The 25,722-nt window shown below is 46.2% G+C and overlaps 14 protein-coding genes across 14 annotated transcripts; 7 read left to right on the forward strand and 7 right to left on the reverse strand. All coding sequences in view use genetic code 12, as the record gives it.

Annotated features, from left to right (window-relative positions):
• Window positions 1-30: 30 nt before the first annotated feature.
• CXQ87_003018 (phosphopantothenate--cysteine ligase) lies at window positions 31-1,071 on the reverse strand (the record flags this gene model as incomplete). Its single annotated transcript, XM_025481503.1, has 1 exon — window positions 31-1,071. The coding sequence occupies one exon, from the start codon at window positions 1,069-1,071 to the stop codon at window positions 31-33; it is 1,041 nt and encodes a 346-aa protein (XP_025336121.1).
• A 443-nt stretch (window positions 1,072-1,514) lies between these two features.
• CXQ87_003019 (uncharacterized protein) lies at window positions 1,515-1,829 on the forward strand (the record flags this gene model as incomplete). The annotated part of the gene is made up of 1 exon (XM_025481504.1): window positions 1,515-1,829. The coding sequence occupies one exon, from the start codon at window positions 1,515-1,517 to the stop codon at window positions 1,827-1,829; it is 315 nt and encodes a 104-aa protein (XP_025336122.1).
• A 333-nt stretch (window positions 1,830-2,162) lies between these two features.
• Window positions 2,163-3,164, forward strand: SSN8 (cyclin-dependent protein serine/threonine kinase regulator; the record flags this gene model as incomplete). Its single annotated transcript, XM_025481505.1, has 1 exon — window positions 2,163-3,164. One exon carries the CDS (start codon window positions 2,163-2,165, stop codon window positions 3,162-3,164), a length of 1,002 nt encoding a protein of 333 aa, XP_025336123.1.
• A 432-nt stretch (window positions 3,165-3,596) lies between these two features.
• On the forward strand, window positions 3,597-4,729 carry LAC1 (Lac1p; the record flags this gene model as incomplete). Its single annotated transcript, XM_025481506.1, has 2 exons — window positions 3,597-3,973; window positions 4,021-4,729. The coding sequence occupies 2 exons, from the start codon at window positions 3,597-3,599 to the stop codon at window positions 4,727-4,729; spliced, it is 1,086 nt and encodes a 361-aa protein (XP_025336124.1).
• Window positions 4,730-4,769: 40 nt separating this feature from the next.
• AVT7 (Avt7p) lies at window positions 4,770-6,092 on the reverse strand (the record flags this gene model as incomplete). The annotated part of the gene is made up of 1 exon (XM_025481507.1): window positions 4,770-6,092. The coding sequence occupies one exon, from the start codon at window positions 6,090-6,092 to the stop codon at window positions 4,770-4,772; it is 1,323 nt and encodes a 440-aa protein (XP_025336125.1).
• A 136-nt stretch (window positions 6,093-6,228) lies between these two features.
• On the forward strand, window positions 6,229-6,597 carry CXQ87_003023 (uncharacterized protein; the record flags this gene model as incomplete). Its single annotated transcript, XM_025481508.1, has 1 exon — window positions 6,229-6,597. The coding sequence occupies one exon, from the start codon at window positions 6,229-6,231 to the stop codon at window positions 6,595-6,597; it is 369 nt and encodes a 122-aa protein (XP_025336126.1).
• A 37-nt stretch (window positions 6,598-6,634) lies between these two features.
• CXQ87_003024 (uncharacterized protein) lies at window positions 6,635-7,431 on the reverse strand (the record flags this gene model as incomplete). Its single annotated transcript, XM_025481509.1, has 2 exons — window positions 6,635-6,650; window positions 6,698-7,431. 2 exons carry the CDS (start codon window positions 7,429-7,431, stop codon window positions 6,635-6,637), a joined length of 750 nt encoding a protein of 249 aa, XP_025336127.1.
• A 354-nt stretch (window positions 7,432-7,785) lies between these two features.
• On the forward strand, window positions 7,786-8,254 carry RPC10 (DNA-directed RNA polymerase core subunit; the record flags this gene model as incomplete). Its single annotated transcript, XM_025481510.1, has 3 exons — window positions 7,786-7,796; window positions 7,822-7,915; window positions 7,982-8,254. 3 exons carry the CDS (start codon window positions 7,786-7,788, stop codon window positions 8,252-8,254), a joined length of 378 nt encoding a protein of 125 aa, XP_025336128.1.
• A 330-nt stretch (window positions 8,255-8,584) lies between these two features.
• On the reverse strand, window positions 8,585-14,427 carry CXQ87_003026 (uncharacterized protein; the record flags this gene model as incomplete). The annotated part of the gene is made up of 3 exons (XM_025481511.1): window positions 8,585-10,838; window positions 12,098-12,355; window positions 12,446-14,427. 3 exons carry the CDS (start codon window positions 14,425-14,427, stop codon window positions 8,585-8,587), a joined length of 4,494 nt encoding a protein of 1,497 aa, XP_025336129.1.
• Window positions 14,428-14,687: 260 nt separating this feature from the next.
• CXQ87_003027 (uncharacterized protein) lies at window positions 14,688-15,190 on the reverse strand (the record flags this gene model as incomplete). Its single annotated transcript, XM_025481512.1, has 2 exons — window positions 14,688-14,935; window positions 14,983-15,190. 2 exons carry the CDS (start codon window positions 15,188-15,190, stop codon window positions 14,688-14,690), a joined length of 456 nt encoding a protein of 151 aa, XP_025336130.1.
• Window positions 15,191-15,791: 601 nt separating this feature from the next.
• On the forward strand, window positions 15,792-16,528 carry CXQ87_003028 (deoxycytidine monophosphate deaminase; the record flags this gene model as incomplete). Its single annotated transcript, XM_025481513.1, has 2 exons — window positions 15,792-16,457; window positions 16,523-16,528. 2 exons carry the CDS (start codon window positions 15,792-15,794, stop codon window positions 16,526-16,528), a joined length of 672 nt encoding a protein of 223 aa, XP_025336131.1.
• Window positions 16,529-16,810: 282 nt separating this feature from the next.
• Window positions 16,811-17,551, reverse strand: CXQ87_003029 (uncharacterized protein; the record flags this gene model as incomplete). The annotated part of the gene is made up of 1 exon (XM_025481514.1): window positions 16,811-17,551. The coding sequence occupies one exon, from the start codon at window positions 17,549-17,551 to the stop codon at window positions 16,811-16,813; it is 741 nt and encodes a 246-aa protein (XP_025336132.1).
• A 2,194-nt stretch (window positions 17,552-19,745) lies between these two features.
• On the forward strand, window positions 19,746-20,918 carry CXQ87_003030 (FTR1 family protein; the record flags this gene model as incomplete). Its single annotated transcript, XM_025481515.1, has 1 exon — window positions 19,746-20,918. One exon carries the CDS (start codon window positions 19,746-19,748, stop codon window positions 20,916-20,918), a length of 1,173 nt encoding a protein of 390 aa, XP_025336133.1.
• Window positions 20,919-21,356: 438 nt separating this feature from the next.
• ENG1 (endo-1,3(4)-beta-glucanase) lies at window positions 21,357-24,665 on the reverse strand (the record flags this gene model as incomplete). The annotated part of the gene is made up of 1 exon (XM_025481516.1): window positions 21,357-24,665. One exon carries the CDS (start codon window positions 24,663-24,665, stop codon window positions 21,357-21,359), a length of 3,309 nt encoding a protein of 1,102 aa, XP_025336134.1.
• Window positions 24,666-25,722: the final 1,057 nt, after the last annotated feature.

The following is a 25,722-nucleotide window of genomic DNA, read 5'->3' on the forward strand; positions in this document are numbered from 1 at the left end:
GCATCTATAATACAATGTATATACTATCACTCAGTTTTTACTACTTTGTTCCCATTCCTTCATCCAAGCATCGTGCTTCTCTCTCACTGCTGGTATGATGAGCGACTCTATTTCAACCTTCTTTTGTTTCTCCTCGTCCGTTAACTTGATCCAGTCTTGCTGGCCGTCTGGAGTAACAATCACAACCTCACTTTTTCTTGACTGCAACAAGTTTCCAATGACAAGCTGGTGCTGATAGCGGGATAACGCGTCACTTGCCTTCTTGAGCAAAATTGAGTTGTCTGTCTCTAGCTTAAAAGAGACAATCATAGCCTGTGGAGCCCAAGAGTCGACCAATCTTCTCAAAAACTTAGGAACTTGCTCCAAATCAACCACAAGTTTACCACTGGGCTGTGCTTGAATTTTGTGTTGAGGCATTCTCGACGATGGTAAGAAAAAGTCAGACACAGCGGCAGCAAGATAGAACAATGCCTTGGTGCCTAACAGCTGCAAGATTGTGGACATTGACTTCAAGGTATACAAGTACTGATTGACGGTTGTGAAAGGAACCAAAAAGAGCGAGTTGCTGCTTTGAGCTTCTTGATACTTTCTCAAGACCAAAAGCATCTGGTCTGCAAACTCGGGGTTGATCTCGACCTTGTTGTCCTTTTCAATCATGTAATCCAAGAAACAGTTGGTTGTATGACTGTAATGTCTCGAGTAAGGAAGCAAAGAAAACTCTCTGTGTAAGAATATCACGGCATATCCATTTTCCAAAAAGTATTCAGCTGAGGTAGCACCTCTTGTTCCAGCACTAAAGTTGTCTATGAAGCGAACAGTGTTGTTCTCTAAAGGTACGGTAGTTCCACCAGAGGTAACCAAAGCAATTCTTTTGCCTGTCTTTTCTTTGTGGTATTGGACGAATTGTCTGGTTTGCTCTTCGATCTCACTCAAGTACGAGGGCTCTTTATGCGTCTTGAAGTATACTTCTTCATCGGAGTCCCCAGCTACAGGAAAGTCGCCATGAGTCCGGTCAATTGCTGTGGCTGTATCTGGAGCAGCAGTATGATAGTTTTTTTGTGGGGGAGGCATAGTGGAAGGCTGATTTTTGAGGTGGTGAAGGTTGGCCTGACTATCTCGAGATATGGGGAAAAGATGTACTGGTGCGTGACGTTCACAACGTGTGGTCCACTCATCTCCGAATTTGATGGCCAATCCAATCGTGTTTCTTGATGTTTGTTAGATATTGATCTTTTATCCAATCGATTACTAATGTTAGGTTGTCCAGGGGAGTATGTTTCATGATGCAAGTGTCTGATCACGACTAACAATAGGTTCGTCCCTCGGGCGTATAAAGATAGAGTTATTTCATGACAAGCTACCCAAGTACGTGTTTCATTCTTTTATCACAGAATTAGGGTACTAATGACAGAACTTCAGAGAACTTTCGCCAGTTTTGCACCGGAGAGTTTCAACGAGGTGGAAGACCAATAGGTTACAAAGGCAGCAAATTCCACCGAATAATCAAGGACTTCATGATCCAGGGTGGAGACTTTGAAAGAGGTAATGGAACTGGGTCTGTCAACATTTACGGAGGTAGCTCTTTTGAAGATGAGGGTTTCCCATTTGACCACAAGAAGTATAGTGTCTCCATGGCCAATTCCGGGCCAAACACGAATGGGTGTCAATTCTTCGTTTGCACACAAGATGCACCACACTTAAATGGAAAGCATGTCGTATTTGGTAGGGTCATTGAGGGGTTCAGTGTTGTTGATAAGCTCAACCTGACGCGAACCAAGAACGACCTGCCCATCGAGGACGTGGTCATTGAGGAGTGTGGAGAGATGTGAGGTTGTCATTGTGTGGAATAAAGCAAGAGATTTCATTTGAAGGCATCAAGCTTTTGGTATGGCCGATGTCAACCCCACCGTTCGTAGAAGTACCGTACATCTATGGATAAGGCAATTGAGCTGTACGACATGACTTCGCCGACACGGCGTTCGAATACCCAAATTTAGATTCTCGTAGTTTCATAAACTCTTCAATGTTACGAGCACGCCACAGGTCCGTCTATTCTTGGTCATTCGGTGGAGCGGCTCGATAACCGAAAGCGCACTAATCGCATTACCACGTCGAAGACATCGACTATCCTATACTAGAACCGCACACCGTCACTACCAAATATGTCAGCCGATTACTGGTCCTCTTCACAGCGAAGTAAGTGGCAACTCACACGAGAAGGTCTCATGGAGAGCAGGAGGAAACTAGTGCTCTTGGAGAAGAAGATGGTTCAGAGTGGATTGATCAAAGAGAATCCACAGATCGTTTACGATGTGAACATGCGAATATACCTTCATACGTTAGTGGTAAAGCTTGGACGACGCTTGAATGTTCGTCAAGTTGCATTGGCATCCGCCGAAGTGTACCTCTTTCGGTTCCTAACCAGGGTTCTGTTGAAGGAAGTGAACGCCTACCTACTAGTCACCACATGTCTCTACGTGGCATGTAAGATAGAAGAGTGCCCACAGCATTTACGATTGATAGTACTGGAGGCAAGAAACCTCTGGCCCGAGTACATTCCTCACGACGTTACGAAACTAGCCGAATTCGAGTTCTACCTCATCGAAGAGATGGAGCTGTACCTAATATTGCACCACCCATATAAGCTGCTTCTACAAATCAGAGACTTTCTAACAGACAACAGCACACATTTCGGATTCACCCTTACAGACGACGAGCTCCAGCATCTGTGGTCCCTCATAAACGACAGCTACATCACCGACTTGCACCTCCTTTTCCCGCCCCATGTGATAGCTATGGCGGCGATTTATATAACAGTTGTTCTTAAGAAGAACCTTAATGCCATCAGAAGTGCCGCCGGGCCCGTCGGGAATCAGGCACAGGACGACAAGTCTTCCGCTATGCATCTAGATGATCTCATGACTCTTAACGCGGGAGGCGATGTGGACATTCAGACCACCTCTGGAGGCAACTTGCCTGATCTGAGGCTAGATGAGGATACGGTCAAAATCGACCGATTCATGAATTTTTTCAACTACTCGCATGTTAATTTAGATGAGATGGTTGAGGCAATGCAAGAGATGGTAAATTTATACATTGCGTGGGATCGCTACAACGAAAATCATGTGAGAAAGGCACTTCAGCAAATGTTACTTAGCCGGTAGGCGACAGAGACTAGAACCAGTTTGGTTGGGTTGCGCTTGGTTCCGGTTCCTACAGTCAATGATAAAGCTTACCTTATGCACTCCAGGCGTGAAAGTGCCTTTTAGGGCAAAGGGCGCTCAAGGCTGTACCACCGACGGGTAAAAAAAGTTTAGTCTCAATTTGACACAAAACCGAAGGGGACCCCATAAACCGAAATAATTGTCCCAAATTACTTACAGCTCGAAAAACTCGTCTGTACGTTTAATTCTTTGTTTCTGCAGTCGACAATAGCCGTTCCCCACCACTGGCTGCTCCCTCCTCAGAATAGAATTTACTTCGCGTTTTCATCAGCTTCCATCTATCAATTCTTCCCCATCGCCCACCTGTCAGAACCATCGATCTGGGTACACCATTTTTATTACAGCCTTTAACAAAACATAATCACAGCGGCCATGGCGTCCCAGTATTCCTCCTCGTGGCAGGAGGTGATCGACAAAAACCAAATTCCACTCTCGAGGAACTTTCTCGTGGGCCTTCATTTGACACATTTATTCAGCACTCGGTTTGCTCCGAATGTCACACATTATACACAGAAGTTCTTCCATCTACAATATTTCATCGAAAGAGAAGGGTCACAGAATATATACGACATCGGCCTCGACGACGGCTACTACGTGGTGACCTGGGTGGTGTTACTTACCTTCTTCAGATCTGTCCTCATGCAATGGGCGTTCACTCCATTCGCTAAATACATCTGTAATATCCATTCGAAGAAGGCAAAGATGCGGTTTGCTGAACAAAGTTGGGCTGTGACCTATTACTGCTTCTCGTTTGCATTTGGCTTATACATCTACCGCCATTCCCCCACTGGCACAGCCTTGATAACCTATACATCGGCTGGCCACACTACCGTATGCCATCGCTATTCAAAAAATACTACCTTGTGTCTATTGCCTTTTGGTTACAACAGATTGTTGTGCTCAACATCGAAAAGAAGCGGAAAGACCATTTCCAAATGTTCAGCCACCACATCATCACGGTCGCGTTGGTCTTGGGCTCTTACTATTATTACTACAACAGAATTGGTAACATGATTTTGATGATTATGGATTCTGTCGACATTTTCTTGTCGACTGCTAAAGTTTTGAAATACTCCGGATGGCAGCGCACCTGCGACGCGATGTTCGTTCTTTTCCTCGTTTCTTGGGTTGCGTTGCGCCATGGTGTTTACAACTACCTTTACTACCATGCATGGGTTAAGGCTAGAGATTTGATGTTCGACAGTCAGTGCATCCCTGGTCTTGATCAGAAGAGGTGCTGGACCACGACCGTCGTAAATGTTTTCTTGGCACTTCTTGGTGGTTTGCAGATCATCACCTGCCTCTGGATGTTGGCAATCTTAAAGGTTTTGAACAAAGTCATACATGGCGATAGCGCAGATGATGTTAGAAGTGATGAGGATGATTCCGATGTAGAGGTGGAAGAGGAAGAGGCTGATCAGGTCGAGACAGAAACACCAGAAACGACCGACGAAGACGTCTCTGAGAAAGTGGCACAGGACATAAAAATCTCCATCCAGAATTAATCGACATGAATCTATATATTTATATGAACATCACTTGGCCCTACAATGCCAAACTGGAATAAAGGCAAACGACCATCACCATGAAACCCCAAACTGAAAGAACTAGACCAAGGTTCTTGAGCGTTTGCTCGAGCTTGCTAGGGTCATCGGATTCCGACCCAATCAATTTGTAGCCGAAAAGACCTGGCAAGATGAATGATATAGCTGTGGAACCGGTCGCTCCCACGACTGCAAGAACAAGTGCAAAAGATTTAATGCTCACTGCAGCTGTGTAACCCACCAAGAGCAAGACCACTGTAATACTGTAAAAGGTGGAGTCGGGGAACGGAACGATATAAGCTTTTGAATTTGGTATGAGAGGAGCGGTTTCATCACGCTCCTCGGTTGGGTGCAAAAGTGCGTCCTGGTCCTCAGCTGGCTCGTCTGGCTTTCTACCTAGCACGTTGACCAAAACCCAGAAGTAGATGTTGTTGACAGATATTCTAGCTGGATGGATCATCAAGGGGAATGAAAATACCACCATGAAGACGATACAGAATCTCCCCACGGTCGTTGAAAATGCGCTTGGATACAGCAAGATGATGTTACCATTGACAAGATCACCGAAGGTTAAATAGCCTGCGACGCCAATGATAATGAAAAGCACTGCCAGGATTGCAATAGCAAGGTTAACTAGGGTGCTGAGGGATGAAAGCGACTTATTCTTAGCCTCGTTTATAATTGAGAACATATTTTGGTGGCCAGTGAAGGCGAACACGACAATTGAGAAGGTGGAAAAAACCTTGGTAGCCGAATCAGGGAAAAGGACAATTCCACCTTTGTATGACTCTGGAACATCTCCGATCAAGAAGTGAACGACTACTAGGAGCGCCATGTACCCAATGGCAGTAAGTCCGAGCACCGAGGTGTACTTCAAGGAGTCCAAGTTTCGGAGGAACGAAAGTGGGACACATAAAACAGCTGAAACCAATATCCAGAACTGCTTGTAATGGTCCAGGCTGACGAATGGTACTGAAGTAATGATGGTTGGCATCAAATCACCTATCAAGACCAAATAGGATATAGCACAGCCGAAACACTGGGTTGCGATAGCGAAATCAAATACCACACTGAGCGTAGGATAAGTGATGGAGCACAAATTAAAGAATGTTGCATGGCCAGCAGGAACGTATTTCGATACATAAACCTGCAAGAACAAGCCGTAGCCTGAGGTAATACCAGCAAGGGCGATAATGAGAACACCAGCGATCAAGCCATCGGTCGAAAATGCATACGGAATCGACAAAAGGCCTGCTCCTGATATAGTCTTTATAAGACTCACAAGGGAAGAGGTCGGAGATGCTGTTTGGGTGATTTCCACCATTGTGGGTTGCTGAGATGAATAAGGTGGAGTAGGTGTGGGTCAAGCCGTAGCGGTCTAGTCACGTGCGATCGGCACCTATGCTCACCTCTTCAGGCTCCACACATTCGCGTATCAATCTTTATTTTGCAACCACTTCATGTCGGTGTCGCCTGAACTTGTGGCACGCGTGTTTCACGACGTTGCATTTCAAAAACCAGATACGAGAATCACAGCTTCCACCGTCGCGCTTTCCACAGAATATATGCGCCTTTTTATCAAAGAAGCCATAGTGAGAGCGAATGATGTGAGACTTGAAGAAGAACCACCAACCGCCATCGATGGTATTGACAATGTCGTACAGGCAACTCAGTCCCTGCAAAATGTTGATCAGTTTGGTGATACCTCAGTGGAGGAGGAGGATGTGGAATTGCCCGAGCAGGAGGAACAGCCGCCTACTTCAAGTGCAAGTACGCTAGATACGCGGCATCTAAGAGCTGTGGCGGGAGTACTTGTTCTTGACTTTTAGATCTTAGTTGTCATTACCTGTTTTTTGATTCAATGCATCAGAATGGCGGAGCTCTGCGATTGCCCAGTACTTGAAGCGTAAGCCTCGCCTTGCACTGAACAGCTTCCAGGCTTCCGGGAGTTTTGTCTCCACCTCCACATGAAATGGGATTCTTTGTAACTCAGGTAGTGCTGCACCTTCTTTGAGTGAGATGGTGAATGGGATCGAGGCCCAATTGGCACCGTATTCTACTGGGTCTGTAGGGCGGCGTCTTAGCACCTGCTGAGCCTGCGCTGCTTTCGTTTTCGAACCCAAAAAGGCCGTGGGTATCGTATCAATCGTATCAATCTTATCTCGTTTCCCTCGGATGCTCACACTCGACACCGGTAGCGAGACGTTGATGTCCTCCTCGTTGAGAGATGCCGGTACCTTACCATAAATAGATACAACGACGTTTATGCTTGAAGAAAGGTTATTGATTATGCTGAGGGAGCAGGATATATCATCCTGGTCGTCATCTTTCCCTGTAATGTAAGTTGCGGCCAAGTTTGGAAGAATGTCGCCAGCGTAGTGCTTCGCTAGTATTTTGATCAGCTTGGCATCGGCCACAGGGGAAACAAGCTCGTATCGGCATTCACCGCAGCTGATACTATGCTTGTATGCCAATTTTGTTCCCTTGGGCTGTTGACGATACTCAGGCACCGCACCCATGATATCTAAAGGGCCATTCTGAGATATCGTGGTCTCATGATTATTGTCTGTGGCCACCTCTTTTATCTTCATTGCGGCGAGTCTCTGTATATGCGATAGACTTACTTTATCAATCCTCTTTGTTTGATTGTTCAATTGGTACATGGCCGAGTATTTCGCAACCGTCTTTGCATGCTGATCTGGAAGTTCCTTCTTTAAAATCTGCTGTAGCGGCGACGGCCTGGTGATAACTTTCGTTTTGTATTCAAAACTGCAGTATACGCAATTGAAAAAGAACCTTTTCCCCCTGCCCTCGTCGCAAACTTCATCACTGCTTCTGACATCAACAGGACTCATACATTTGGGGCACTCAAAGCAATTTTTCAGGCACCGAGTCTGGCCGGCATTCTCGGTATAATCCACCATGCAACGGATGCAATACTTACTCCGGATCTTGATATTGCTGCATTCGTCACATTTTATGGCCTGGCACTGGGGACAGAAGTATAAGGCACCAATATGACTAGATTGTAAAGCGTCGCCACCTTCACCGAGAGATCTCACCGACTCATACTTGCACGAGCAGAGATACCTAGCGGAATCACAAAGCATTCACAGGAGGAAGTCTGTCCCAGATATTTTCGAATCGGTCTGGTGTTGTTGATGTGGGATTCTATTGATGGTCCGGCACAAAAGCAAAACCAACCTTCCTCAGAGTCTTCGCAAAAAAACGTCTCCTCCATCGACCTCCTCATCCACACAAGTCATGTCGTCACCTCAGAGAGAGGCCTTCAGTGCCCCTTCGTCGATCGCTGCTGCTGCCCATGGTCACATCACCAGCAAGTCTTTGGGTGTCAAGTACAACTGTGCTCAGTGCGGTGCCTCTTTTTCTTTGGGCAAGAGCGATGCCATCAGATGTAAGGAGTGTGGCCACAGAGTCATTTACAAGGCCAGAACCAGAAGAATGGTTCAGTTCGAGGCCCGCTAGCTGACGCTAGCCCAATAGTTCAACAGGGAAAATGTATTATAGCATATAAGAAATCGGATACAGCACATACGCATCTGTAGTTTTGCCGGGCGGCACATAGTGAATTTATCGATTTGTCACGAATGTAAACTTCTACAATAGTACAACGACTTTGGAGAGCCACCGTTTGTAGGGCTCAATAATTATGGCAAAATAGTACAATTAAGCTATATAGTATTAAGGGATGTATGGTTGACATGGAGCGGTAAAAAAAGATCATTCAACATGTTTGAAGTTTGGTACCAATGCGAAAAAAAATAACTAGAAAGATAGCGCCAGCACAAAATCTGCTTACTTGAAGATTTTCTTGAGCTTCGAAAGAATGCCCTTCTTGGTCTTGGTTGCATGTTGCTGAGCTGCATTAGGAGCCTTCTCTGCCTTCTTGGGGGACTTCTTGTCTGCCTTCACTGGACCAGCAGGTGGGTTAGATGGACTGGCCACTTCTTGACCTCTCTCAGCGGCAAGCTGGGCCTGCTTCAGGAGATGAGCCTCCTCGGCCAATCTTCTTGCCTCGGATGGAGATGGTTGGATCTGTTCAACACTGACATCTCCTTCCCACTCCTGGATTCTCTTCTCGACTTGCTTAACGCTTTCACCACCTTGTGCAATGATGATCTCGTCCTCGCTGTCGTATCTGTGATCATTGCTTCTTGTTACTGGAGCGGCGTCGACTTCCTTTGCGCTGACCTCCTTAGGACCAACCTCTGGTGTCACAGCGGAACCGCTGCCGAACACACCAGGCACCTCAGAGCCATCCTTGGAGGCCACGGGAGCGTCAACCTTGGGCTCCGCAGCCTTGGAAACGGGAGCAGCCTTCTCCTGAGATACAGGCTGTACTGGAACGGCTGGCTCGGTAGTTTCCTTAGCAGGGGCAGCACCAGCTCCACGAGAGGCTGCGGTACCACCAACGGCACCAGCTGCGACACCAGCTGCAGCTCCAGCTCCCACTACAGCTGCATCGTGCTTCTTATCTTTGTCCTCAGCCTCCTTGGCTTGTGGGTCTTCGGGGAAATCGGTTTTATCCTCTATGCTCTTTGCAAGCTTGTCACTGTCCAAGGGCTCAACTTGCGATGCACCACCGTCTGTCTTCTTGTCCGCATACACAGCAGCGACAGGAACAGCAGCAGCACCAGCGGTGGTCAAGTCATCCTTAGCTGGGTACAGTTCGGTGTTCTCTTTCTGCTTCTTAAGAGCATCCTCAGTTGATGGCTTATCGGCGCCATTCTGAGCAGACTTCTTGTCCTCGTAAACAGCAGTGACGGGGACAGCAGCGGCGCCAGCTTGAGTCAAGTCACCCTTGACTGGGTATTCTTCGGTGTTTTCATTCTGCTTGGAGAGGCCATCCTGAGTAGTCGCCTCGGCCTTCTTGTCCTCTGGAATTGCGCCGACAGCAGCGCCGCCAACAGCAGCGCCGCCCACAGCAGCATTGGAGCTATCAGGAGCATCCTCATCCTTAGAGTCAACGTACTCAGAAGACGTCAAAGTGTCAAGAGTCTTTGTCTTTGTCGCTAAGTTGTCGTCGTCACGAGTTGGAACCTTGTCGACACCAGCAATGCTGCCTGGAATGTTAAGGGCTTGTCTACCAGGGTCCAATGTCTGTGGAGCCTCTGTTTCCTCAGTTTTAGTGGTTGTGCTGGCATCCTCAGAATGAGAACTAGAGTAGTTGTGAGCAGCCTGACCAGCGGAGGCACCTCCAAGGGCACCAACAAGAGCACCGCCAGCACCAGCTGTGGCAGCACCGCCAACTGCACCAAGGATGGTTCCAGTAACTGTAGCCTCTACGGCTTCAGGCTCAGGAGACTTCTCGTACTCAGAGTCCTCAGACTGGTCGTTATCCTGGTCATTGTCTTCTCCGGTGGTGGCTTTAGAACCAGCACTGCCAGCAGCAGCACCACCAGCAGCAGCGCCACCAGCAGCAGCACCACCAGCGGCTCCGACAGCAGCACCGCCTGCAGCCTGTTTCTGCTGCTTCTTACGAAGCTTGTACTGCGTCTTCTTCAACTTCTTCTTCTGCTTCTTCTTCTCCTCAGGGGTCAATTCTTTGGTGAACTTTTCGTCATCCTTAGGTTCATTCAATGTCTTAGGGTCAACGTTTCTGACATTCTCGAAGGCGGCCAAAGCCTCGGTATCCTTGGCTTGTGGGACAAAGATACCTGGCTCACCCAATGTAGTCTGCTTGCCCTCTGAGGATGGCAAAACGGTAGTCTTGAGGTCCTTATCACCGGCATGAGAGGATGCAGTGGCAGAAGAGCCTTGTGCTACTGCGGCGCCAATACCTCCAGCCTCTGGAATTCTAGAGGTTGTACCTTTGTAGTCCTTGGCCTTCACAGGTTCTAAGACATTGTTGGTGTGGCCGGAGGAGTCGCTCGTAGTCTTTTGGTCTTTACTGGTAGTCCAGTCTCCGTCGACGACATACTTGTAGAGAACTTCGCTGCTTCTGTCAAGCGGAACATTCAATTCAAAAGAGCCGTCGGCTTGCTTCACCAACGAGTATGATTTAGACCAGTTATCAAAAGTACCGGTCACAATGACTTCATTTGGACCGCTTGGCCTGTGGCGTTAGTATCATAAGAAGTGTGGCAATATAGAAGCGCAGAGCACATTGCTAGTAATCATGAAGGGGCAGACATTCTTGAATGGTCCATCCCAAATTCTGGGCCCCTCATCGTCAATTGGTGCAAGTCATCAATTGCCCCCATAATTTGAGGTACCGGCAAAAGAATGTAGCTTTGGCATTTAATCTATAATCGCTTTAGATCAATTGCAATAATTTTGTGCAGAAAACATACCATTTGAAGGTGTAAGAAAAAGACATGTTGATGGATAACTTCGCAAGCACTTGTTGCTACTATTGTAGTACTTTCAACGCTTCGGGCTTGAAAGAGGAAAGAAAAACATTGCCCATACATTGAGAATTTTGTCCTGCAGGGTGACTGACGGGGCCTTAATGGTCACGTTTCCATCTCTATGTTGAGACGAGAGCAACGCACAGTGAATCGCAGATTGCTAGCAGCATTTTCCTAATCGAGCGATAGTCCGCACCAAAACAGCGAAACGCTGCATAACACTGCGACCTTCCTTCGGTTCCGCCGTGCAACTTTGCTCTGCAAAACGTGAATGAATCAATTTTCGTCTAAGCCCATTTGATGTAAGGTCTTTTTGGCGCACATCTTAACCCCTCCGATATTTTAGGCCTACTATCCTTGGTCTAGTGACTTATATGTCGCCGAAGATACTAAGCAATATTGGCAACAATATGAGGGAATGTGTGGCTGCAATGACTACCAAGGATAGCCACATTCTAAAGTAGTACACCTCAAATATCTTAGACCTTGTGAAAGCAAGCACACTGATGCCAATAAATTTGGTAATTGTAATACCGCCAAGCACAGATCCTCCGACCAGGCTCAAAGCTTTAAATGCCAGTGAAGCTCTTTTATCTTGTAAGAATTGAGCTTCATTGTTCATGAAGCTGTCGTAAACTTCGTCTTCTTCTTCTTCGTCGGCTGTCAAATATGCCCGCGCGATATGCACGGTGAATTCCACGGCGAGACCGAGGCATATGATTAAGTTCACTAAACTGACAGCGTTCAATGAAATTGACCATAATGCCATTACGCCTCCAATATTGGCAAGTACAATTGTAACCGTTACAACCAAAATTGTTGCTGTGCGGAACAGGCCCAAGAGAAGTGTACTGACAAACCATATAATAGCCGCGGCGGTTGCAAGCGTTGTAAACGTGAGTGAAATTATCGTTCGATATTGGACGAAGAACACGTAGAATGGCGAAAAAGCGAAGACGTCGATCTTGCCCCGATATATTTTTTGACCTCGTTCACGATTCTAATCGAGTTTTTGAAGCCCACTATGAAGTCTTTTTGGGACCTCATTGGGGTATGGCTAGTGCGGAAGTAGCTTGCCTCGACCTTACTAGAGTTGTACTTAAGCGAGTTGGAATAGGTCGCTTTTCCTCCCAATGGACATGGATCGCTAGGCTCTGTAATCCATTGTCTAAAGAACTTCATGAACTCCTTACCTTGAGGCAATCCTTCCATAGTACTGTTATAAGGTGGGTTGTGATTGGTATAGCACGGCTCACATTGACGTTCTGGTGCTGTGGGTGAGCAAAACTCTTCCCCAAAGGCTGACTTTTTGAATCTGCAGCACTGATCAAGAGCTGGGTTAAGCCAATTGAGGAAATCGTCTAACCAGTTAGAAGCGGGCTCTGCGATAGTTGAGACTTCCGATCTTTTAAATTCCTGTTCCAAGATATTTGCAAGTGAAAATTCGTTGCAAGTTGAAAATTTGCCACAGAGAGCCTGTTGTTCCTCTCTGTTCGTCACGTCAAGATCTTTAACAACAAAGAAGACCGGTGGTCCTACGTTCAAATATTTGTAGACGCTCTCGAAATAGTCAACAAGATATGAACTCGATGGAAGGGCGATCTTTTGATCAAGGCCCAACTCAATACCAGGTAGCAAACATAATGAGATACCGAGCCAAACCAAAAACACAGAAAGTATCTTCCTCTTGTTTGAAGGCTTGAGTAACCAAGGTGCATAGCTTTTGCGAATGTATGTTGAGAAATCATACTCGATATGATCAACAGTAAACTCCTGTTGATCGAGTGCAACTTGATGATCAAGCTGTACCCATGGGATGCAGTCAACCCGATTGCTCTCAAGTCTGCGTTGATCCAAAGAAAGGAGAGAAATAAAAGCTGACATTTGCAACAAAAAGTTGATACCAACAGCACCAGCGGAATAGAACGCAAAGTTTCTCACCGCTGGCATTTGGACGCTTGTCGCAAGCAAAAACATCATAACTTGTAAGCCAGCGCTGATGAAGCAGGATGGGCCTATCTTACCCAACGCCTGGGATATTCTATCCTCAACATCGACTTCAGGCAACTTTTCTGTGATGCAATGTAATTCATGAACAATTAAAAAGATGTTATCGACACCAATAGCCAAGACTAGGAATGGAATCACTTCAGCAATAATCAAGGTGGATTTCACACCCAAGTAAGCGAACACGCCTGCGGCCGAGACCACTGATAGGAGAATGATAATAATGCCACTCAAGCCCAACAAAAACCTCGTTCTAATAAGTGTCTTGAGGTTTAAACTCTTGGGAATTTTGCCACCAAGAGCGAGGGACGCATACAAAAACATCACCAAGTATGAGATTACGACGATCTTGACATCCGTGTTGGTTGACTGATTGAGCTCTTCTTCTAGTGAGCTTTCAGTACTATAAGAGATCTTCAAATCGGGGCGTTCTGCTTGCAAACCTTTAATCCACTTCTGTAATGAATGTTCATACTCCGTCACTCTCAACTGATAATCTTGACTGCTTGAGTTACTCTCGAGAAGAATTGTGACAACAAAAGCCTCTGACTCCAAAACTTCACTCAGAGAAAAAAGTAGATTTTTGTTCAAGGGTTGCTGAAAGGGTGGTAAACACTCAACAGGGCTCTCGGCGCAGGAAGAAATTTGCTTCTGCCAGTTGTTCTCATTCAAGAACCCGATTTCACCACCAAAATATTGAGGGAATGACTCAATAGCGCACGAATCGCCCAATGGCTTGAAGCAAAACTCCTCGAGGCTGATCAGCTTATTCTTGGAATCTCTAAGGGTGTAGAGCTCAAGCTCCTTCTCGAACCACCATTGCACATTTTCCCAAGAAAGCACTGCCTTCTCCTTCTCTGAACTAGCGATGAAGAGTTGTTCAATTCTATACCACTCGCCAAATGTATCCTCGAAGTATTGTTTGTTGTGCAACGCGGGCTCGTTAGGACTGACCCATAACTTGACAGGCTCTGTCTCCCATGTCAACCGCGAAAGACCACTGCCACATAAGATTACCAAAAGAATACTTGCAGATATGGTTATCGCTGGGAACTTGGCACAGTGGTACCCAATCTGGGTGAAAGACCTCTCAAGTCCGATAACGACACTCTCACGGAACGACTGCCATTTTTGTGACGGTAAAGATACATTCTTGTTCTTTGGACTGATGTGGGTGTCAATCATGGGGCTGTCATCATGAGTGTGTGTGTGGTGCTCTTCCCCTCCAATCAATCTGTTCCACTGCTCAATTTGGTGTCGCCTTTGTCTGGCAATGTGCATGTGGTAGACGCCAATTATCAAAATGATTATTATCCAAACCATGATGACAGCGAACGAAAAGCACGGTAAGTGACCAACGTGGCATTGTCTATCAAGTCTACGAAACTTTGGAAGCTTTGGACAGGACGTAGGGCAGTCAGAACAAGCGCATTTGTAGACTTCATCATCACATGCCTTCATTTCGCCGGAATTGAGCTTCAACCCATTATCCTTGTTATCAGCCAACAGATACTGAAAGTTGATTTGGAAAGGTGATCCACCTAAAAGCGGTTTCTCGTCCCCAAGAACTTCAAAAACTGTGAGTAATTTTTAGCACCGCCACCAATAAGGTCCATAGCGTAGCTATTAGATGCTGAAAATTTGATATTCTTGCAAGAGTCGAAAAAGTCCGATGCATAGTCCGGATCAGTAAAGATGGTCAACTCCGAGACAATCTCTTTCTTGGTGTCGATTGCTTCAGTTGTTTCGACAATCTCAACAAAGGTGGATTGGTCAGGGAGCAAGTGAACTTGCAAAAGAAGTCAAAGAAGTTCTTGCGGCAAGCAGGACATGAACTTATCAACGGTTCAGCCTTCTTGAGGTTCAGCTCCAAGTTGACCAATTGATCATAAGAGCAGCAAACGCCGTCGTTTGTGAGGAAGTCACTTCCGCATATCTGAGCCAAAAGTTCCTTGGCTTCGTCAGAAGGCTTCACGGCACGTTGGTTGGAAGGACAGGGAATCAGAGAACCGAAGATCGACTTCTTCCCGCAATTGTCATACATGGAACAGTACCCTCCCTGTCTGACTGGCGTCTTGCCCGCAAGACCCAGTACACAGAAAAGTACCAATATTTGGAGAATTATGGTAAAATTCATCGTAGCGATTGGAAGGCGAAATGATCTGATAAGACTATATAGTATACGAGTATCGCGAACGCAAGGTGTAGGTAGTGATTGACTTGCAGATTGAAGCACCCCAATGCAAAATCAGCCAATAAAATGAACATTGTGTTTTTCTGAAGAGTATTTTTCTTTTTAAGAGTGGTTGAAAGATCATGGAAAGTTTGATTATCTTTGCGATGAAAAAGATCAATTTCCGAAATGTAGGTCTGATAGTACTATTTTGCAAAAACACCACTGTATATTCGAATTACTGAGAATTACTGAACTCGTTCTTCCCTAAAATAGCAAAATATGTCACAAAAAAAAAAAAAAAAAAAAAAAAAATAATTAAAATTAAACAGTATTATCCAGGTTCTAAGAAACTCCACTATTCTCAATAAAAGGATTGAAGAGTCTTTTTGATGAAATGTTATAAGGTCTTCTTTGTTCGGACCATCTCTGATGAGTCGCGCTTTAATCTTAATACTCTACGCGTATCACCATGTTCATCGCTGTATCCGGTACCCTTTCAGCGGGCAAGTCGGAGGTTGTTAGATATCTATCTTTTCAAGGATTCACGCTTGTTTCTATAAATGCCAGCAGTGAGACTAGAGCCGTTCAAAATGGCCACACTACAGAAAATGGGTCCAATGGGAACACCAAACTCAAGCAGACATCGTCAGACCTGGGGCAAATGATCTTTGAGTCATTTGGTTCGCTATTAGATCATGTTACAGAAAACTGGCGTTCTAACTTTGTTCTTTCCCACATCGACGACGATGAAATGCTAAAGGCCCTCCAAAAGAGGCCGTTCTTTCTTCATCTTTCGATAGATGCCCCATTGAACTTGCGATTCCAAAGGCACGAACTCAAAATGGGCACTCAAGCTCTTAGCCGAAGCCTGTTCATAGAGCAGTCGGATGATCTACTTTTCAATGCTTCCAACCCACTAATTGAGATCAACAATCAAGCGCACATCAAAGTCATCAACACCTCCACGTCGCTAAAGGACCTATATATCAAGCTTAGCGAACTAGACCTTCTTAATCAAGAACGTCTTCGGCCAACTTGGGACGCTTACTTCATGCGTTTAGCTGATTTGGCTGCATTGAGATCCAACTGTATGAAGCGCAGGGTCGGCTGTGTGATTGTCAAGGATAATAGAGTTGTGGCAACAGGATATAACGGCACACCTCGCCACCTCACTAACTGCAATGAAGGAGGGTGCCCCAGATGTAACAAAGGTCAAGGCAGCGGTGCAGCCTTATCTACATGCTTATGCTTACACGCGGAAGAAAATGCATTACTTGAAGCCGGCAGGGACAGAATTGCCGGCGAGAACTCCATACTTTATTGCAACACCTGTCCGTGTTTGACCTGTTCCATTAAGATTGTGCAAAGCGGCATAAAGCAGGTAGTTTACGCGCAGAGCTATTCCATGGATGAACATTCCCACAAAGTCTTTAATGAGGCTCGTGTTGTTCTAAGACAGTACGTCCCGCCCAAAGAGGGAATCTTTGTTTAGGTTTCTTTGAACTCATATGGGCCATCTTTTTGCTCCGCATTGATGTCAATAGTCTCCAATACCCTATCATCAACACTCAAAGTGGCCTGGACATGATCACCGGGACTCACGAGGCCAACGCCTTTAGGAGTACCAGTGAGAATGAGGTCGCCCTTCTCAAGGGTCATGATGGATGACATGGTGCTCAATATTTTGTGAATAGGGAATATCATCAAATCGGTGAGGTCATCTTGCTTGGTTTCACCATTGATAGCAAGCTGTAAGCGAACCTTGTAAGGGTCTGGAATCTGCAGTTTTGGGATGAAACCTGACACAGGAAGGAAGGTGTCAAAGCCTTTGCCAATTGACCAGGGCAAACCCTTCTTCTTAGCCTCATCCTGAACATTTCTGGCGGTCATATCAATTGTCAATGCATAACCTTCAATTGCATCCAAAGCCTCCTCGTGGGAAAAAGTGGCAGGCAAATTTTTGAGTGTCTTGTTCAAAGTGAAGGCCAATTCAACTTCGTGGTGAACTTTTGTACCTTTTGGAACCAAGAATGGACCGTTGTTAGGACGCAAGACTGAGGAAGATGGCTTAAGGAAGAAAAACGGCTGCAATGGAGGCATGTTGTTGAGCTCCTTGATATGAGCAGCATAGTTTCTGCCTATGCAAAGAATTTTTCTTGCCGAGTCGAGGTACTTAAGCGACATGTCTTGCTGATGATTCAGCTCGGTTGAGGAAATCTCTAAAGGCATATTCGGCTGAGGTACTGGTGTGAGTTGATCGGGTACAATGGCTTCAATCTAGGGACACTGGCGATCAGTAGAAGGGAGAAGTTTTGATAATCGGGATCATGAGAATTTTTGTTTTTGAATGATTTGATCTTCCCAGTGGAAGTCAAGATTCACCCCACATCAACTCCTCTGCAGGCAGACACCTAGTTCAAGAGCTGATGAACGACCCAACGATCAGCCCTGGCAGCCCAAATACATTGAAAAGAGAATTAAAGATCAAAGATTATCACTTATGGTACAATTAAATGAGATTATTCGTCGCTATCGCTCATACGTGGGAGGCTACTGCTGTAGACACTTGACTGCGAAAAGTGTATCTCGGCCGGAGTCAATCACAGCAGTCTTGAAAATGTTCGAGTAGAATTTGACATCCAGTTCAGAAATCCGCTAGGTGACTCACGATTAGTCTGAAATTTTCAGTAAAGGAGATTTTGATGTTTCACTATCTAGAAAAGCCAAACGGTCAATGGATGCGATTATAGTGCCATCAAGCATGGGCAATTTCCAAAGGGCTTCCATTGGCTATACCTTTACAGCAGAGAACCACGCCACACTCAAATCGGGCTTACGGGATCAGGGCCGGCTAATCGTTAAGAAATCAAGAGAAGGCAAGGCGCATATTCGAAATTACGGGCCTTCAGGCCGTTCAGGGGCTCTTTCACGAATCACTCGAATCGCTGGCTATAATTTCACGGTTTCGCGAAGAAAGCCGGCCCGGTTTTCAGAGAGCGAACCAGGTAAGCGTATTTCACGACGTGCTACTGGCTATGCATCCATACAGACTACGCCCCGAGCAATTAAATTGACATATGCACCGCAGATGCACGAGCCCATCAAGTTATCCGAGAGCGACAATGTAAGCGTTGGGAACGAAGAAAGTGGTTGTCGAAAGTAGGTTCAAAGGGGTTGGCCTTGAGTCTTTATTTTTATCGTAAGAGCTCATCTAGCCAGTTGGTCCGTGCAGAGGACAAATATAAAAATGGTACATAATGCGCATGCGCCGACGACGGCAGATGGATGCAGCATCAGAAGCTTGAAATTGTAGGTAGATTTATCTGATTAACATGTAGAGCGTGCCAAGCAAAAATATCTGTCTAGATAGTAAGATAGTAAAAAGTGGCATCAAGGGGTCAAACCAAAGCGCCGTGGGCAAATTTGTCAAGGGACTAGACTATGGGGTGATATTTTCATCGTCCCCCAGCCGATCGTAATGGTACAATAGAGCCCCTCTTATTGTAACGATCTTTTTTTTTTTTTTTTTTTTTTTTTTTTTTTTGGAGAATTTGTGTCAATAATCTGATGCATAGCAAGAGTTAACGGGTACCAATTAGCCAATGAGTGAAGGGTGCCGCAGAGCCATGCCGCAAATGGAATGGGGCGGCCAGTGACACAATATGGGCTAACGAGGCTGAAATGGTAATATATAACCCGAAAGGGCTTTCAGCAGCAAGCGACTTTCCTGGTGAGTATCGCTTATTTCGGTGTACCAGAAATCTTCTTTTTTCCTTTCTTCGCCGACCCAATCCACGAGAATTGTGGAACCTGTCACCCAAGTTTGACAGTTAAAATACGGTGTTTTTGACATGCCAAGAATTTCATCAGTGCTGTCATGCACCAAGCTTGCATGTTGTCTGGCAGGCGATCAACATCATATTCCTTCCGATATCGGTCAAAGATCGCATGGAAAAGGATCATGATTCTCGCAGTTTCAACTTACGACGAACCTTGCCGAATTCAAAGGATTGAGAAATCGCAGCCACCGCCCTCTGACACCATATCAGAGCCTGTTTTTCTGCGCATTTCAGAGAAGCATTTTCAGGAACATCTTCGCGTGCGTCTTTTTCAACTCTCTGCCATTGGTGGGCAAGCTTTATACGAGACGTTGACATGGTGCTGCAGTGGACACGATGCAGGATGAGAACCCCCTAGACAGGCACAGAACTGGGAATTGCAGCCGTGGCTTTTGCACATTTTGAACTAAAGATGGGCTTCAAATCCACGACGAATGCCGGTTCTGCTCCGGTTGCATATATAATCATCTCCTCCCGCCGGTGCTTTATTGATTTTCTTTTTTTTTTCTCTACCCCCATTCCCATTTTTTTAACCTCCTTTCCATACCTCCTCTAAGGTACCACGGCCGAGTTAATTACCGAAGATGGTTGACGTTTTCAACGTACAAATTTTCTTTGTTGTCTTCAGAGAGACCTTGGAAGCTGTTGTGGTTGTCTCTGTGCTTTTGGCTTTCTTGAAGCAAGGCCTTGGTGGCTCCACTGACGACCCTGCCGTCTACAAGAAGCTTAAGCGACAAGTCTGGCTAGGGGCGATTCTAGGAGTCGTAATCTGTTTGATTCTTGGTTGCGCTTTCATTGGTGCTTTCTACTCGTTGGGTAAAGATATCTGGGCCTCCTCCGAAGACTTGTGGGAAGGTATCTTCTGTATCATCGCTACTGTCTTGATTTCTATGATGGGTATTGCCATGTTGCGTATCAACAAGATGAAGGAGAAGTGGAGAGTTAAGTTGGCTCAAGCTCTTGTCAAGAAGGAGAAGAAGGGCCGTTTCAGTCTTGGTCAATGGGCTAAGAGGTACGCCTTGTTCATCTTGCCTTTCATCACCTGTTTGAGAGAAGGTTTGGAAGCCATTGTCTTCGTTGGTGGTGTTGGTTTGAGTTCTCCAGCCACATCTTTCCCTATTCCTGTCATCACCGGTTTGATTGCTGGTATTCTTGTCGGTGTCCTCTTGTACTACTGGGGTTCCAACGTGTCCTTGCAGATTTTCTTGATCATCTCCACTTGCATCTTGTACCTTATTGCTGCTGGTCTTCTTTCCAGAGGTGTTTGGTTCTTTGAGACTTACGTCTACAACCAGAAGACTGGTGGTGATGCATCCGAGAATGGCAGTGGTCCAGGTACCTACGATATCAGCAAGTCTGTCTGGCACGTCAACTGTTGCAACCCAGAGACTGATAATGGTTGGGATGTGTTCAACTCCCTTTTGGGTTGGCAAAACTCTGCCACTTACGGCTCCGTTATCTCCTACAACGTCTACTGGATTGCTGTGATCATCACTCTTGGCTTGATGATGTACGAGGAGAAGACCGGTCACTTGCCATTCTGTAAGAGCTTGACTTTGAGATCCTTGAACCCAATGTACCACATCAAGGGTAAGAAGAAGAATGAGTTGAGCAAGGCCGAGCAAGAAGAATTGTTCAACAGAGTCAGGAATGAGGGCTTCGAAAACAACGAGGAAGAGTCGAATGAGTCTATCGCCAACAAAGCCGTCGAGGAAAGAGAGAAGGTTACCGCAAACGAGAAAACCACTGCTCTCTAAGCTGTCTACTAGTCTCGTTGCGTGAAGATGCACACACACACACGATAACACATGCAACGAGTCGAGAGACAGTCTACAGACAGAGATTTCGCTTGCTTTTAATTGCTTTTAATTGCTTTTTATATTTTTTTTATAGTCGAGCCGTTCTATCTATTTTGTTCTGGGGGTCACAAATGGGTCAATATACAACAGGTAACAAGTACATTGTAGCTATCAGTAACAGACTAATCAGCACAGCACCAGCCTAGAATATGAGATTGAATTTGCAAAAGGTTTTGAGTGTTCTAGCTCTCCAAAGAATACAAGAAAGTTGGTTTTACTTGTTTTAGGTATTTTGCTTAGGACGCACCCTAGCAATAGCCGAGAAAACCATTATTTCATTTCTCATATAGACAGAAGACTAAAAACATTACGAAGTGAAGAAGATAAAAGACGCCATTAAACACCATTAGCCACGGCGGCAGAGAAGGCCAAAGACCATGTTCGACTCTGACCGTCATCCAAATATGCCTTTGTGAAGTCGTCAGAGGAGAAGAAGTCGTAGGACTTTTCACCGTCATAAAGGGCTTGGTTAAGACGGAGGATACCTGTCCAGCCAGAGTTGACGGAGTCAATGATACCAGAAAGAACGTCTTCCCATTCTTGCTTGACGTAGCTAGCTCCTCTGATCAAACCAGAAGCTGGAGTGATTGGCAACATGTGGATACCATGGATGTACTCAGTGTTGTCACCAAAGTAGGTGGCGTAGGCAATCTTGTTGTCGAAAAGAATACCAGAGACCTTGTTAGGAATAATCGAAGCTGGTTGCACGTCGTTGTCGTCAGAGTAGAGCATGTACGAGTTCATGGCTCTGCTCATGATCTTCAAGATCAAGTCACCACGGGCCTCCATGGCATTGTCATCAATGACGTTACCCCACAATTTCATACCGTAGTAGCAGTGGTAGTCCTCAGATGACGACTCCTCGTCCTTACCATCTCCACTGGCAAACAAACCCTTAGCCCAGGAATGGCCCTGGAACCAGTCAAACAGTCTGAAGACTGGGAAGTAAGTATCCTTGGTGCTTGGGTTGGCAACATCTCTGATCAACATGTTAACCTGCTCCTTGTTGTCTTCAGCCCAGGTACCACCAAGCTGCTTGTCAACGTGACCGATGATAGCGGCAGCGTGGATGTGGTAACCATAGTGGAAGTGGTGGTCGTTGTAGAAACCAGAGCCAAAGTCAGCACCAGTGTCACCGTCATTGTTGGCAGTACTGGTAACGCCACCAAACTTAGTGTCGTGCATCAATGGGAAGCCCACGTCAGTGTTCTTGAACCAGGTGGAGTAGTACTTCTGCAAGGACTCCAACAATGACTTGGCAGCTTCCTCATCCTTGACAATGTCGTTAAGAACGTACAAGATGTAGGCGTATTTGTCAGCAAGCTTACCCATGGAGTAGGTGGACTTGACAGAAAGGATAGTCAGGGGAATGTCCACATTGGAGATCTCCTTGATAGCAGTCTTGTGGATGAGCTTAAGCTGATCAGAGGAGTATCTGGCGCTGGTGCCCATTCCATCAACCCAAGGCAAGAACTGGATCTGGTTGTTGATGGTCTCACTGAAGGAAAGCTCGTCAGTCAAGAAACCAACCATGGTACCCTTCACAGTAGACTCAAGCTGAATACCAGTGCTCTGAGAAGTGACACTAGCATCCAAAGTCTGCAAGTGGTGAGGAAGAGCAAACACAATTGGCTTGTTGGCAATGGAAGAACCCTTGGTAGTGTAGTCAAACTTGTAGCTGGCAGAGGTACACTGAATGGATCCCTTCACCTGAGCAGTAGTGACGTACAGACCGGCAGATTCGTAGTAGTAGTTGTCTGAAACAGAGTCAGAAGGAGCAAAAGCAGCTTGGATAATAAGACCATCCACGTTCTTGTTGGCAACCAAGTCACTGCCGTCAATCTCAAGCTTGAAGTCAGAGTCTTTAGAAGGCAAGGTAACAAAGACCAACCATTCGGCACCCAGGTTTAAGGAAACTCTGTACTTGATCACCTTATCGTTAGAAGATGCAACGGTTTCCTTAACAATCGACTGGAAAGCGTAGATCGTAGCCAAACGAGCCTTCAAGTCACCGTGGTAGATGGCAGTAGCGAAACCCATTCCGTGGACAAGAGGCATCTCAACGTAGTTTTTGCTGCTCACGGAGTCTGGGGAAAGTCTGACGTTGGCGGACATTGAAGTCATGTCAGTCACGCTCAAGTAGTTGTTGCTCTTAGAGTTTCTGGTGGAAGAGAAAATAATCTCTCCAAGCAAAATAGGGTTGTAGTAGTAAGAAGCAGCACCATTGTCGTTCTTGTCACCAAAGACACGCTTGTCTGGGTCAGTGTGCTGAACGGCAATACCATACTTGGAGTCCTTAGCCCAGTAGAAACCGTAAGGATAAGTCCAGACCATGCTGCTCTGGTCACCCAAGAACAAGTTGGCGTAGAAGGAGTTGGTGCCAATAGGAGAGCTGGTGTCAATTCCGTCAGGAATGTCAACAGGCAACTCGCCGTCCTTGTAGTACTTGGATGGGTTAGCAGTGTCAATTTCCTGGAAAAGGTCAGAAACACTGTGACAGGTTGGAACAGAACGAATGGTGAGGTAGTCGTTTTCGGAAGCACCAGCCACGTCGGAGCTCGAAGAAACCGTCGATGATTCGCTCAAAGATGAGGAAGCAAACGAGGAGGAAGCAACGGAACTCAAGATGCTGCTAGACAAAAGCGAGCTGGAGGCCTCACTGCTGAAGTCGCTGCTGAAGTCGCTGCTGAAGTCGCTGCTGAAGTCGCTGCTAGAAGCCTCGCTGCTGTAGAGGTCACTTCCGGAAACCACAGCACTGGCAGGGTAGGAGGACGAAAAGTTCGAGTACTTTGGATAGCCAGAAGACTCGGTATTAAGTACGGCAGCCACGGTAGAGGTGTTTTGAGCACTAGTAAGTGGAGCACTAGACACAGAAGCCGATTCAGCGCTAAGGGTGGAGGTGACGAAGTAGCTGGAGTGCAATGGAGCCAGAGACAAGCTAGCTCTAGTCGAAGAAGAGCTGGTGTTGCTAGCGTAAGTGTCTGATGGAAGGCTTTGACCGTAAGTGGAGTCAGAGGCATTGTAAACCAGAGAGACATCCCATGAAGCACTATGAGTGATGCTGGAGCTGCCACTGACAGTGGAAGCGGTGATCAAAGGATCAGATCCAGTGGCAGATGGAATACCGTTGGAGGACAGACTCAGCACAGTAATTGGCTGAGTAGTGTTCGCAGTGTAGACAATGGTGGAGAAGGTAATCAGGGCAGACTCAATCAAAGACACGGTCTGGCAGACAGTACACTGGTTTTTTTCTGAGGTGGTGGTCAAGGGCTTGTTGCCGATGGTAGCCTTCAGAGAGCTTCTTGATTTCAGCGAACCAGAATTCAGACCAGAATTCAGACCAGGAGCAGCAGTGACATGTGGAGTTTCGGTGGTACTCGTGAAAGCACCGACAATACCAGGAGCTGGAGCAAAGCCAGCGTCTTCAGAAGGAATTGGGTCCTCTGGGTTGGCGTAGACAATCACCAAAGGGATACCTGTGGTATGGTTCTCATCGTTGGTGTATGATTTGAGATGCTGCTGGAAACAGTAGGGAGTGACATAGTTGGTTTGTGTGACAGTAACTTGAGGCTCCTCCTCTTCTTGCTGGGCGGAAACAGCCCTCAAGAGGAGTGGCAACTGCCAGACTAAGTTCCGCAATTGCATCTTAAAGAAAGACTAGGGTAAGTTAAGCGAAAGTGAAACCGAAAAGGTAAAGAGTGAATTTGCTTTTGACTGTTGCGATTTGCGACGAAGTCGACTTTATTTATGTCAAGCAGGCGGCTGGCAGCCACCAGCCGCTGTATAGGGTTCCGATTGTTTTGCAACCTTTGGCTGCAAAACCCTGCTTAGACGCTGGTTCGCGCTGAATCTAGCAAGGTGTGCTTGCACCTAAACCGCATTTTGGCTAGTTTTGGTGTCAAATACTGCACACAGTGCCAAACCCGCAGCGGCCCAAGCCGTTGGACTACTTTAGTGCAGCACCACCAAGACTAGTGCTGGTTCATTCTGCCTTCACTAAGCTTAGTAGGGTCCATTCCACACACCCTGCCGAACATTCCAGGGAAACAAAATGAAGTGATGTCATTTGCTTCACCACATAATCCTGAGAATTGGAAGTTTCCATTTTTAAATTTCAACTTTACCCAACAGATTTGTTGTTGTCACCACGGTCGCGAGGTTTTCCTGGGCATCACAATTGCCTGATTCCTCGCTAGCGGATGCATATACGCAAAAAGGCCGTTGATGCTCCGAAGGTGCGAAAGCCTCCTCCACAATCTGACTATCTTAGAGATCAACGATCTCCAACGCCTCGCAAATCGCCAACGGTGATGACGTTGAAAGCCAGCCAGTTTCGTACGTGTCTTAGATTTGGCCCAAGGCTTTTTCTTAAGCGACCGGTTGTGAACCAGCTGACTGGGCGAGCCACCCGCCTATTGTTCTTTGCAGTTCTCAAATGGTGCACTCTTACGAAGAAGTCCGATATCTTCGACACAGACCCTGGCAACGCCGTGTGTGGGAAGGCTGTGCTGAGGAGAAACTGCATTTCTTTTAATGTTTTCGTGACACTGGAAACAGCTTCTGTAGTCTGTCAAAATTATTTTTTAGATCATTTGGGGCAAGAAATAATATGCCAAATGGCTGGTCAAGATCATCAAGGTATGACGTGAGTACTTGGCCAGGCCAAGCTTAGGTACTGCGCCTGGTAGCCGTACGGCAATTT

Source organism: Candidozyma duobushaemuli, assembly GCF_002926085.2.
Source record: "Candidozyma duobushaemuli strain B09383 chromosome Unknown C_B09383, whole genome shotgun sequence".
In the NCBI taxonomy this organism is placed as follows: domain Eukaryota; kingdom Fungi; phylum Ascomycota; class Pichiomycetes; order Serinales; family Metschnikowiaceae; genus Candidozyma; species Candidozyma duobushaemuli.